The sequence below is a fragment of the Meriones unguiculatus genome, chromosome 3 (genome assembly GCF_030254825.1).
Source record: "Meriones unguiculatus strain TT.TT164.6M chromosome 3, Bangor_MerUng_6.1, whole genome shotgun sequence".
Lineage (NCBI taxonomy): Eukaryota > Metazoa > Chordata > Mammalia > Rodentia > Muridae > Meriones > Meriones unguiculatus.
This window is the reverse complement of record NC_083351.1, coordinates 134,457,757-134,470,948: the sequence shown is the minus strand read 5'-3', so window position 1 is coordinate 134,470,948 and position 13,192 is coordinate 134,457,757. Positions and strand designations below refer to the sequence as shown.

General features: G+C 48.6%; 1 protein-coding gene across 1 annotated transcript; it reads right to left on the bottom strand.

Moving 5' to 3' along the window:
- Positions 1-8,198: 8,198 nt before the first annotated feature.
- On the bottom strand, positions 8,199-11,131 carry Hnrnpa0 (heterogeneous nuclear ribonucleoprotein A0). Its single transcript, XM_021654279.2, has one exon. The coding sequence runs from the start codon at positions 10,640-10,642 to the stop codon at positions 9,734-9,736; it is 909 nt and encodes a 302-aa protein (XP_021509954.2). The 5' UTR covers positions 10,643-11,131; the 3' UTR covers positions 8,199-9,733.
- Positions 11,132-13,192: the final 2,061 nt, after the last annotated feature.

Here is a 13,192-nt window from a genome sequence, read left to right as displayed (position 1 = left end):
GGCCACGCCCCTCTCTGTGCCACCTGTGGAAGGCCATTGCCAGCTGGCAAAAGCCACACTCTGCACGAGACAATTGACAGGCATGGACCAACTAAAAATCCCACACTTAGGATTAAAACAAAAACATAACAGTTTGCAAAGAAACCAAACTTCTCTTCCAGCCCTTTTTCTTCTTTTCCAGCTTTTTCCTCTACTTCTCCAATGCTTTGCTCTCTTACCTCTGCAGGCATCATAAAACAGCACTATAAAAGTCTCTTTTATTCTCCTGAAGTAATTGTTGTCTCTGAGGCTTACTTCCTCCATCTGCTAACCTAGGCCTAGTCCTGGAAGCTTCTAGCCTCCATACAATCTAAACTAGGCCTAGAACATTTTCAGCCTCTGAGACTTACTGCTGAATAAGTTCACACAATTCTTGCTGGCTGGCTCAGTTCAGCTGTTCTTGCTCAAACTCCTCTCCAAGCTGACTGTTTCAACCTGGCTTCTCTCAGTTTCTCACTGAATTGCTCTGCTTGGCCCCAACACTAACTTTGGCAATATTTTCTGATCTTCTGGCTCCTTCCCATTCTCTGGCTCATCCTATCTTCACCTGTGTCTAGTTTGTTCTCTCTTCAACCTCTCTCTATAAAATCATCCTGGTAAAACTGCCTCCTCTCTGCACTGATTTCCTAAGTCCTCTCTTTCCTGTCTCTTCTGTTGAGAGTTGAGTGTATCCTATCCTGATTAATTCTGCCAAATCTTTCTCTGGTTCATCACTTTGTCTGTCTCTCAATGACATGTCACTTTCAAATATGGGTGCTTCCTTCTACAAACTAACTTTACCTTCATTGTTTTGGATTAAAGGTGTGTGCAAAGGGCGTGTGTGTGTGTGTGTGTGTGTGTGTGTGTGTGTTCCAGCTAGAGTAGCCATGTTGCTGGATAAAATCCCTCTGCATTGCAAAATTGGGTCTCAAGTCAAACTGTGTACCTGAACCATTTACCTAAGTGATTGAAAGTGTACACATCAAGAGATCCAAAGTACACAGGAGGCAGAGGCAGGTGGATCTCCATGAGTTTGAGGCCAGCCTAGTCTACAGAGCTCCAGGACAGCCAGGGCTACACAGAGAAACCCTGTCTCAGGGAGAAAAGGAGGAGGAGGAGGAAAATGTTTTTATTTTTTTATTTTTGTTTTTTCATCTTGACTTGGGGGTGCCAGAGAAATGGCTCTGTGGTTAAAAGCACACATTGCTCTTGCCAAGGACCTGAATTTGGCTTCTAGCACCCATGTCACGTGGCTCACAACCACCCGTGTGAGTCTATCTTTAAGGATACCTGCACTCACAAATGCACATAATTAAAATAAAATATTTTAAAAAAACCTACTGTGTTTTAAAAACTATACACCTAGAAAGGAAAATTCTGCATAATTTATATATCTCAAAAATACTGGGTAGTTAGGCTCTACCTCACAGAGCCCAGGATGAGGAACAGGTGCCTGGAATGCACCTATGAGGAGACCATGTCGACTTCAAGGTCCTAGTAGGGCGCAGTGCAGGTGTACTTTCCAGAAGCATGGCCCCATACAAGTTACCTTTGGAACATCACCTTCCCTTTCATAGAAGGAGCCTAATGTCAGCCGCTACCGCCACCGGTTCTCAGGTTTAAACATAGAAGAGAAGCATCCAGCAGAGAGCCCCATTGGTGATGAGCATTGAGCAATCACTAGTAGCAACTGGTCCCATAGTCTTTTTCATCTTCTTCAAAGCAATTAAACATCCTTGGCCCACTGGTCCTGGAACCAAGAAAACAATTATTGAGGGAGGGGGACCCCAGTTTGTGAAGCCATCATCCAGCCTCGGTAGCCACTCTTGCCAGCAGGCCCAGCAAGGACCGAGGAAGACTGGAGCTAAAGAATGGCCCACCCTAAGCTGTACACCGAAACTTCCCACCAGAACCTGGACCACTTGCTGAGTGGACTCTAACTACTTAAAGTGCCTGGGAAAGCAGGCAGAAACTGCGAAAGGACCTAGCACCCCCAAACAGTCAAAAGGTGAACAGGTCAGTACCTGGTCCAGAGGGACCCTGGCCTTCCCTCCTTCAGCACTCTGCTCTGAGAAAGGAGGAGCCCATGTCCTGGGGAAGTCTCCTCAGGAGCCATTGCTCAAGATGCTTGCCTTACACCTCTAGCATGCACAGGTCCCCTCACCGCTCCACACACACCCTTTCTTACTTTTACAGCCTCTACGGCGGCACTTCTCAATCTGGGGGTCGTGACCCCTTTGAGGGTCACCTATCAGATATCCTGCGTGTCGAATATTTATATTATGATCCATAACAGCAGCGAAATTACACTTTGGAAGCAGCAATGAAAACAATTTTATGGTTAGGGGTCACCAGGACATGAGGAGCTATGTAGACGGATGGAAGCAGTAGGCGGGTGAGAGTCGCTACCCTAAGGGTGTAAGCAGGGGAGAACTGAGGGTCTAAGGGTTAAGTGACTTGACTGAGACGGAGGACAGGTAGCAAACAGCAAAGCTCGGGTTTTAACTTAGGTCTGCACACCTCGGAGCCCACTGTTACCTACTACGGGATCAGCCAACCAAGACACAGAGAGAGGAACTTTCCCAAGACTCGAGAGCCAAGCGAGGTGTCCATGGAAACCATAGCCTCAGGTGCCTGGCCCAGACACACTGTACCTCACTTCTGCTTTAGGAACTCCTAAGGGCGTTCCACAGAGCTGGCATCCAAACCTCTCCTCTAGCAAGGTCCTCTGGTCACCAGCCAGGCTTAGCCAGTGAGGAACCCTTCAGACCCCGAAAGTCAACTCGAAGGCAGCAGGAGGAAGCCACCACCGAAGGCTCTCCGGCCTCTCAGGCTGTTTTCCAAGAACTCGGTTCCTTTCCCAAAGCTGCAGCCCACAACTGGTGCCCCCTGCTGGTAAACCTGTGTATCTCTCATAACAAAAGGGAAAGCGCTTTTCACAAAAAGAAAAAGAAAAAAAAAAAAAAAAAAAACCTGCTTCCTTCACAGATTCACGAATGACCATTAATTCAACTTTAAATTAATAACATCGGTCCTCTACCTACTGCTCTCACCTTTCAGTTCTTTCCTTGTTGTTTTTGCATTAAAAAAAAAAGGCCGACTACAGAGGATTCCTTCAAGGCCAACCTGCCTAACTCAGTAAAAATCTGTTTCAAAAAAGAAAGTAAAAAATCAGTCTGGGTCTGTTGTAGCTGGGTGGATGAGCGCTTGCCTGTGCGAGGGCCTTAATGCAATCCCTAGTATGAAGGAGTGTGAGTTGGGGACTGACGAATTGGTAACTCTCCATATCTCTTGATAGCATGCTTATAATTCAGCCGAGGCTCACTGAGTTACATCAGTTGGCTATGGATAAATTTCCGTAAACTTGGTATGACTAGAAAGCCCAAGAGTTTACAGCCTGGCTGAAGGGATTACACACATCAGGGAAATTGAGAGAAAACTCGAGAGCCCATCAGAAATCAGCAGAAGACAATTTTCAGTTTGGAGAAAGTGGGAACAAGAAGCAAAACTTAAGTTTAGATCTTATTAAATTTGTGGCAGGGTCTTGTTGATACTCTTACTGCTCAGTGATGAGGAATACTGGCTGCTCTTGGAGGAACGGAGTTCAATTTCAATTACCGGCTCCACACCTCTAACTCCAGTTCCAAAGGATCCAACGCCCTCTTCTGGCCTCCCCAGGCGCTACACACAAAAGGTATACAGATAGGCAAATATCCACACCCACAAAAAACTAAGTAGTTAAAAAAAAAACTACACCCTTAATTCCACCACTTGGGAGGGTTGGGAGGGTGAAGTAGTCGGATCTCTGTGAGTTCAAGGCCAACCTGGTCTACATGGAAAGTTCCAGTATATATAGAGTATATAGTATATATAGTGATGTGCTGTCTCAAAAAATCAGGGAGGGAGGCAGTTATCATTATACGGAAGCTAGGTCACTTCAACTTCCCATAATTTACATGTGTCATTTTAAGATATAATTTTAATATACTTATATTGTGTCAGTTTTATATTTAAAAATAAAATTTATAATTTTAACTGCTTAAAAATGTGCCACTATTTCCAGAATACTCTTGTGACCTGGGTACCCTAAATAGTAAGGTCCCCTCAGAGCCTGTCTCAAAATCGAAACAAAAAACCCTCAAATGGCTTTCTACTCGTTTCTTCAGAGCTGTTTTAGTTTACTTCTCTGTTGCTGGAATAAACACTGTGGGCATAAAGCAACCTGGGGAAGAAAGGGCTTATTTGGCCTGCAAGTTACATCCATCATCAAAGGAAGCCAAAGCAGGCAGGGAAGGAACACTGTTTCCTGGCTAGCTTGCCCTGCTAGGGCTCATTGAGCTCTTTAATTTACACCACCCACGGTGAGTTGGACGGGTCCCATACCAACATCAATCAAGACAATCCAGCACAGATCTGCACACAGCCTAATCTGATGGGGACAACGCCCCCACCTGAGACTCCTCTGCCCAGCTGTCAAGGTGACAAATTAGCCATCACCAAGAGGCTGTATCTTTACAATGGCCTCCATCCCAAAACAGGATCTGGTGCTCTCTCTCAGTGGCTAATCACTTTGCTCCTTTTTCCTCAACTACAGTCACCCAGTAAATTTCCAAATTAAAATCTCCCATATTTAGTAAGAAAATTTAAAAAGCAAGTACACCTATGCTGTACCTAACTCTAATCTCAAGCTAGTAACTCCAGCTCACTACTTTGGAACCATTTCACTGCTTCCAAAGTGACTTATCTTGCATTCATACCCTTTCAATTACAGAAAATTGACTTTCGTTTTCACCAAACTAGTCAAACCACCGGGAAAGCTTGCTCCTAGTTAAAAGGAGGAGACCCGGAAGAGCCTGAGTCATGGAGACTGTAGCTTCTCGGGGAGCCTCAAACTACAGACCGCTGTGTGGAATGTTTTCTTCATCTTTGATGTCATCCTTTTGGACTTATTTTCTTGTGTACAGGAGCATTTTGCCTGCATGTACGTGTGTGTGCCAGGTGGAGGCCTGTGCCCTTCGGAGGTCACAGGAGGGAGGAGCACTGGACTGACAGCTGCGAGTTGCCGTGTGTGCTGGAAATCTCTGTAGGAGAAACAAGTGCTCTCGGCACTGAGCAGCTCTCTAGCGCCGAGTCACTTTTCACTAACAATCTCAGGTGACTGGTATTTCCAAAACTGAATAAATTAGTCTGTGTCCCACAGCTGGTTTTGCTATTATTAGTACTTGGCAAAAACAATAAAAGTTAAATGGCTGCTCTTTTAAAGGTCTTCGTGGTCTCATATTCAAAAGAGACAATGACGAAAGGAACCCAATGACTGCTTTGCATGTCAGCCAAGCAGTAGGAATGTGCAAATATTAAAACTAGTTCAAACACCTGTCACATTTTTCTGTAATAGTCACTGCTGCTTAGAGGACCAACTCAAATGCTGGTACTGTCATAACGGTTTAAATTCTCTCCGTCCAAACAAAACTACACGTATCTTAAGAGGAAAAAAAAATTGCTGGCCCCTTACTAGTAAAATTTTTGTTGAATGTATCACAAGAATGAATCTAAGGGTTTCTCTCAAAGACTGTTAGCAAAAAATTAGTGAGTGATTAGAAAACCATATCAAATCATAAAAAAAATCTAAACAATTGCATAGTCTAGAAAATAAGTTGACTTAGCAGGTTAAATAGCAAACTGGACTTGTCTCAATCAGGAAATTTACACCTTTGACCCAGAGCAAGCCTCACTCAGCACCTCCCAATTTGTTATCTCTCCAAGTTCTTGAGAAAGCTTCTTGATAAAAGTATTTGGTAAATCACAATTTGAGCTAAGGCAAATGCTGCTACTATCACCTATGAACACACAACCGGATAGTCTGCCCTTTCAAGCAGGACAAATTCGGAAGAGTAATGTTTACTTCAGAAGAGCAGCTGAGCAATCTCGAACTCAGAGGCAAAAGCAGGTAGATCCCGGGGTCTGAGGCCAGCTAGGACTCCATGAGAGCCTGTCCCCCCCCAATCAAAACATTCTTTTAAAATAGGAGACTCCAGCCAAGCGTGGTAGGGGCACGCCTGTAATCCCAACCCTTAGGGAGGCAGAGGCAGGGAGATCTCTGAGTTCAAGGCCAGCCTGGTCTGCAAAGTCCAGGACAGGCAAGGCTACACAGAAAAACCCTGTCTTGAAAAACAAACAAACAAAAAGAAATAAACATTAACACTTATCTACTTCTTAGGCTTTCAAGGAACTTTTTATTGGGGGAAAAATTTTTTTTTTTTCATTTTTAAGAGAGCAGGAAAAAAAGAGCACCTGCAGCTCATCTACAATGAGACACTGAGAGGGGAAAAAAAAAAAAAAAAAACAGTCCCACTTAGCTTGGCTGGTCCCTCCAAAAAGACAAAAGAGCACATGCCCTAACGCTAGTATTGGATAGGCAGGAGGCTACCCAAGGCCAGCCTAGTCTACATAGCAAGTTTCAAGCTAGGTAGGGACACACTGCAAGAAAACAAGGTGGGTTGGGGAGCCAACATGGCCAAACTAGGGCAGAGAGGAGCTTTTCCCTATTACACTGACCCGGAAGAAACCGTCAAGTGTGGATGTTACACAGGTCACACCCACAGACTAGCTAAAGACAGCTGATGCTCAAGCCCACCCACACCCTAAGGTACACTTCCACACCTTCAATTACCAGACACTAGAGAGCAGCCTAAAATGCAAGTGATCCAACTTAAGAGTGCAAACAACAAAGTCTACAAATCAACCGTCACTTGTCTTGAGACAAGGGATCCTAAATTCCAAACTACCAGCCATCTGCCATGATTTTCCTAAAACTGAGATTCCACATTAGGATATAAACAGGAATGCATTCGTTCAGACTTGATAGCACTTTATGAACCTAAAGCACTTTTAAGCTTTGAAGATTCGAAATTGTGGGGTGTGGAGATGGCTGGCTTTTATAGAGGACCCCCACATCTGGCAACTCACAATCACCCACATCTAATCCAGCTCCAGGGGACTCACTGCCACCTTCTCAGCTCTACAGCAACCTGACTCACTCCCTTGCACCCACACAAGTGTGTGCACCTTTTTTTAAAGACCTTTAACATTTTTATCATTGCCATCTTTAAGATCTTCCAGGTCCACCAACATGGCTCAACTGGTAAAAGCACTTGCAGCCATGAGCTTGATCCCCAGGGCCCAGATGGTAGGAGAGCAGAGTGCTCTGTCAAAGGCATGTGCTCACACTCAGGCGTAAGATTCCCAAACTATCTTTTAACTAGCGATTACTTTAGAATGTAAACTCCAAGTACCTGAAATACAAAGATCTTCACATACACAAGCATGAAAACCTATACCCAGGGGGCTGGACTCTATCACCACCTCCTGACCTAAGTCAAAAGTACTGTTCAGACTCTCACAGGTGAGCCAAGACATCAAACCGTTTCAAAAGACAGCTCCACATGCCAAGGCTGGCCAGGGAATACAGGAAGTGCTTAAAAATGTTAAAACTCCTTTCCTACTATCCAATTACATCTATTTCTAAGGGTGGAACACACAGTACTGAGCTATCAATATACCATGAATGTGGGTTCCAACAGGGACTTATGTGATTTCCACTTTCTACCAGCTCACAATCTCTTCACCCAAAATAAGCAAAAGTCAGAGGTAGCACATAATACAGTTTCAGATTAATTTCCTGAACCTAGAGGCAATCTCTCCTCCCCCTCCAAAAAAAACGAATTAAATCTCCCGAGGAGCATGTGTAGATTCAAGCAGAAACTTCAGGGCAGCCCAGCTAAGCTGGCAAACATGATCCAAATTTTACTCCGTGTGCCAAATACTTACCCCTACCTCATCAGTGGGAAGAATCTGAAGCAAGCATCAGCTATCATTCATTCAACTAGCCTAGCATTTGTGTCAATTACCTCTTTAAAAGCCTTGGTAATCACAGTATTTTGGCAAGAATCAGACCTCAGAAGTTACACAATAACAAAATAAGGTTCCAACACTAAAAAAAAAAAAAAAAAAAAAAATTATCTTAAAATGTAAAATGAAAAATATTTTCCCAAAAGCTTGATACCTTAAGGCTTTGGGCTTTCAAAATCCGAGTCAAAAATGTTACCATACCATTAAATCCGGTAAGTTAACTGGTCCTCTGCAGCCACCCACCAGGTTATACATACTCTCACTCAATCATGTAAAGAATTGAATTCTTTATTTGTGATATCCATAAACGTTACTATTCTATTTTTCTATCCAGGAAGGCAAGTTTCCCCTATTATCAGTTTTTTTTTTGTTCTTTTTTTATAAACAACAACTTGAATTCTATTGCATGAAGGGCTACAAATACACGTTAACCAAGCAGAATACAGATATTTTGTTTTACAACTTGCACCTAAAACCCCGGTACACATAGCTGCTTCAGTAGCTACCAGAGCAGTTCGGGGCTACTGCCCAAGCTATGCATAGCAGTTTACATTGTCAAATCTCACGTAGAAAAAGTGACTGATATGGGCTGTTAAATGCACACCTGGGAGGCCCGGCTCAACTACAAGTAAATGCGGGACTTTCAAGCCTGCGGACTTCCGAGAGCAAACTGCTAAATCTGATGAAATTGTCCTGAACAAGCTGTTATTTAAAAACGACTGTCTTGCAGCTATACTGTCACTCTACCAGTAGATGGTGCTACATAGGCTGGACTTAAAAGGACAAAGTTCAGATTTAGGGAAGAAGCGGTTTTTAAACCTGCTCTGAAAATACATTAAAAAAAAAAAAATCATTTAGTGTTAGGGTAAAATATAACCCTTATTTGTAACCATTCATTACAGACAAACCAGTAAAGATGAAACTAGGTCATCTAAAAAAGTTTTAAACAGTTTATATGAATAAAAACACATGCTTAAAACACAAACTATTTCTTTTAAAACTACACAGTACATATTTTGAAGTAAATTCTTATAGAAAGAAGTGACCAACTATGTCAAGATGATAAGCAAATCGCTTATTACAAACAGATGGATGCACAGAAACTTTTAAACAGCCACATCCACCACTTCAAAGTTTTGTCTGTAAAAGGTAAATTCAACACATCACTAGCTGGGCAAACAGGAAGGGAAAAAAAAATAAGCTACAGGACCTCTTCTTAAGTTCCTCAAAGTACACATCAATAACTAGCAAAAAAAAAAAAAAAAAAGAAAAAGAAAAAAAATACCCTTTGAAAACGGTAAAGAGTGGATCCTAGAAAAGAAAATGTTAGACATGTACGGTCAAACACAATGATTTATTAAAAATAAAACGTAAAAATGATTTTTTGTTTGTACATATGCTTCCAAATTTCAGGCATGGGATCCAAGTAGGTTTCATAGAAAACGCTGTAGCCAGGTATCAAGTCCTTACAACAAAGTAAACTACCCGCCCGCCCAACCCCCACCCAGGTTTTGCTACAGAATCAGCAAGTTCACTCCCTCCCGCCCACCCGCCCCCAAAAAAACACAAATTAAAACAAGACATTTTGCTAGTATAAAAACGACCAAGGTCCAAGTAATAATAAAAAAATAGAGTCCATCAATGACTGTAACACAAAAATGTGTGTGTGGGGCCGAGTCCACCTTCAGAGGGAGACAGGCAGGCAAACGGGGGGTTGCGGCCCCCCCGGGTGGGCGGCTCCCCCGAGGGCGCCTGGGGGGGGCGCGGGGGGCAGGGGCGCCGCCGCCCGGCATCCGGAACCCGGCTTCTAGAACGAGCCTCCGCCGTAGCCGCCGCCGCCGCCGTAGCCGCCTCTGTACGGTCCACTGTTGCTGCGGCCGCCCCAGCTGCCGCCGCCGCCGCCGCCGCCGCCGCTCTTCATGGGCCCGTACGAGGACTGGTGCTGGCTGTAGCTGCCGAAGCCGCCGAAGCCGTTGCCGTAGTCGCTGCCGCCGTACGAGCCGCCGCCGCCGCCGCCGCCCCCGTAGGCGCCGTAGCCCCCGTAACCGCCGTAGCTGTTGTAGCCGCCGCCGCCGCCCTTGGCCAGCCCGTTCTGGTCTCGGCCGCCGCCGCCGCCGCCGCGGCCCCGGGCACCGCCGCGCCCGCCCCGGGCCGCCCGCGCGCCCCCGCCGCCCGCGTGGATATCCTCCTTGGGCACCGCCTTCTTCACCTCCACGCGGTGGCCCTGGATCGGGTGGAACTTGACCACCGCCGCCTTGTCGGCCGCGTCGTGGCTCTGGAAGTAGACGAAGCCGAAGCCGCGCTTCTTGCCCGACTGCTTGTCGGCGATGATCTCCGCCTTCTCCACCGCGCCGAACTGCGAGAAGTGCTCGATCAGGTCGCCCTCCGCCACGTCGCCCTTGAGGCCGCCCACGAACAGCTTCTTCACCTTGGCGTGCGCGCCGGGCCGCGCCGAATCCTCCCGCGACACGGCGCGCTTCAGCTCCACCGTGTTGCCGTCCACCGCGTGCGGCGACGCGGCCATGGCGGCGTCCGCCTCCTCCACGTTCGAGTAGGTCACGAAGCCGAAGCAGCGGGAGCGCTTGGTCTGGGGGTTCACCACCACCACGCAGTCCGTCAGCGTCCCGAAGGCCTCGAAGTGGCCGCGCAGCCCCGACTCACTCGTCTGCACGTTGAGGCCGCCGATGAACAGCTTACACAGCTGCGAGTTCTCCATGTCGGCCGCCCGGGCCCTGCCCCCGCCCTGCGCGCTCCGCGGCGTCGCCGTCGCCGTTAGCGGTCGCCGAGGCCTCGTCGGAGCCCGGGCCGGGCCGCCGCCGCCGCCGCCACCACCGGCGGGGAAGGGGCGGGAGGGGGAGGGAAGGGGCGCGCTGCCGGCCCGAGGGCGAGCCGAGGACGCTGGAACCCCACCAGGGCCGCCGCGGCCGCCACCTCCGCTCCCCTATCCGGACGCCACACAAAGAGGCCGCTGAAGGCGCGCGCACCCTCCCCGCGCGGTGCGTCACGAGCGACGCCGGGGCCGCCGGCCAATGGGCTCGGCGCTCGCCTTAGTCCCGCCCACCGCGCCGCAGCGCCGCTCTAGGCCGTGGCCTCCCCGCCCTCCGCGGTTTCCGTCCGGGCCTCGAGCCGCCGGGCGTCCGCCGGCCCTTCCGCCTCGGCGTTCGCACTCGGCGCGGGGCCGCAGTGCCCGGGAGACGGCCCGCCGGCGCCCTCCGCGCGCGTCCGCGGGGCGTTTCCCGCGGCCCGCGCGGCTGTTCCCGCAGTCTTCCCTCCCTCCCCTCGCCGGAAGCCCCGGGCCCGACTCCGCAGTGGCGTTCGCGCCAGCCCCTTGAGGGACGTGTCCGGGCAGCCAATCACCGACAGCTCCCCGAGCCCACTTCCGTTTTCCGCGGCCGCGGGACGGGCGCGCTCCTCTTGCGCGCTGTCCCGGCGCCTCCTGTGCGGAACCTGCTGCCGCCAGCACGCCGAGTCCTCGCGCGCCCTCGCGGGACTCCTGGCCGTTCCCAACGGATCGGCCCGGGCCCCCCGCGCGGGCTTTTTGAAAACTTGACTGTTGGGGCCCAGCCCGCACCTGGCGTCAGCTCCCCGCGGGCGGCACCAAGATGGAGGGCCGAAGCCTGACCCGAAGGCGGTTATTGGCCGTTTACGGTGGGCTGGTGGCTTGGTTAAACAAACTAGTGTGACTCATGCCCCGTGCCAGCGTGCCCGCCGAAGTAACGGAACGCCAAAAGCCGTTCAGGCCTGGCGGCCCACGCAGGCCCCGAGCCCCGGCCCGGGGGGACCTCTAGGCGCCGCTCTTCCCTGCTCCCCTGCAGCGAGCTCCTGCAGACATGTTCAGAGCTCGCCGGTGTTCGTGTTGTCGATCCGCCCCATCTAAACGCTGCTAGCCTTGAGACTTTATCTAGCCCAGGCTGGCTTCTGGAACTGGCGGGACACTATAACCCCCAAGCCCTGGATTACAGGCGTGTTGTTCTGTGAAGTTATTTTCACCATTTTTACAGCGTTCTCACCTCCACCCCCTGCCGTCATTTGTGATTAAACCTAGGGGGGCCTCATTTCGGTGCGCCCGTGTTCCCTGCAACAGTTCCAGATTCCAGATGTGCCAGCTCCTAGCACATCCGTGTAACTATAAACAGACCTGTGTCGGGTACTGTCCACAGACAAGATCTCAGTTTCTACCATGTCTCAGGGTTTCCGTTGCTTTGACAGAAACACCTTGACCAAAAAGCAAGCTGGAACGAAAGGGTTTATTCGGTTTACACTGCCACAGCACTGTTCATTTGTGAAGGAAGTCAGGACAGGAACTCAAACAGGGCGGGAACCTGGAGGCAGGAACTGAGGCACAGGCCGTGGAGGGGTGCTGCTTACTGGTTTGCTCCCTTTGGCTGGCTCGGCCTATTATAGAACCCAAGACCACCAGTCCACGAATGACACCACCCACGATGGGCTGAGCCCTCCCCCATTGAGGAAATACCTCACAGCTGGATCCCAATGGAGCAATTTTCTCAATCAGCTCCTTTCTGATGATTCCAGCTTGGATCCAGTTGACACACAAAATAAGCCAGTACAACAAGGAAAATGTTGTTGGTTGGTTGTTTTTTTCCATTTTAAAATAATAGAACTAAGGGCCTGAAGTGGCTCAGAGGTTAGGAGCGCTTGCTGTTTCCAGAGGACCAAAGTTCTGTTCAGTTCCCAGCGAAGGTCAGACCTCCTGTCTAATTCAACCTCTGGACTCCAGTGGCAACTGTTCTCAGGTGCCTATGGCCCCACACAGACACACACACTCTTACATAAAACTTCTTAAACATTTTAAACAATAAAATAGTTTTTAAGATTAATTTTAGTGCCCCAAATTACATTCGAGCATGTGATACAAGCAAGGGTGGGGCATAACAGTGTTTGAACATTGGAAGGCTAAAATATTAGCATAACAAGTAGAAAATTCAAGGGAAGGAGGTATTTTGGAGTGCATCTGGAGTTACAGATGATTGTGAGCCGACATTAGGGTGCTGGGAATCAAACCCATGTCTTCTGCAAGAGCAGCCAGGGCTCTTAACTTCTGAGTCATCTCTCCAGCCTCAGTCTTTATTTTTACTGATCTTGATTTTTTACAATTCTGATTGCTCTCTCCCTAACATTTCTCTCCCAAGCCTGTCAAGCCACCTCTTTATCAGTCCCTTTCTGAGGTTCATGACCATTGGATTGGAACTACCCACTGGACCCTGGTGAGGTCACCAGTGGATACACAAAGGCGGTAGCAGCCTCC

Bases quoted from the DNA above. Each gene is read 5' to 3' on its own strand.
- Hnrnpa0 (XM_021654279.2), bottom strand. From the start codon at position 10,642: ATGGAGAACTCGCAGCTGTGTAAGCTGTTCATCGGCGGCCTCAACGTG.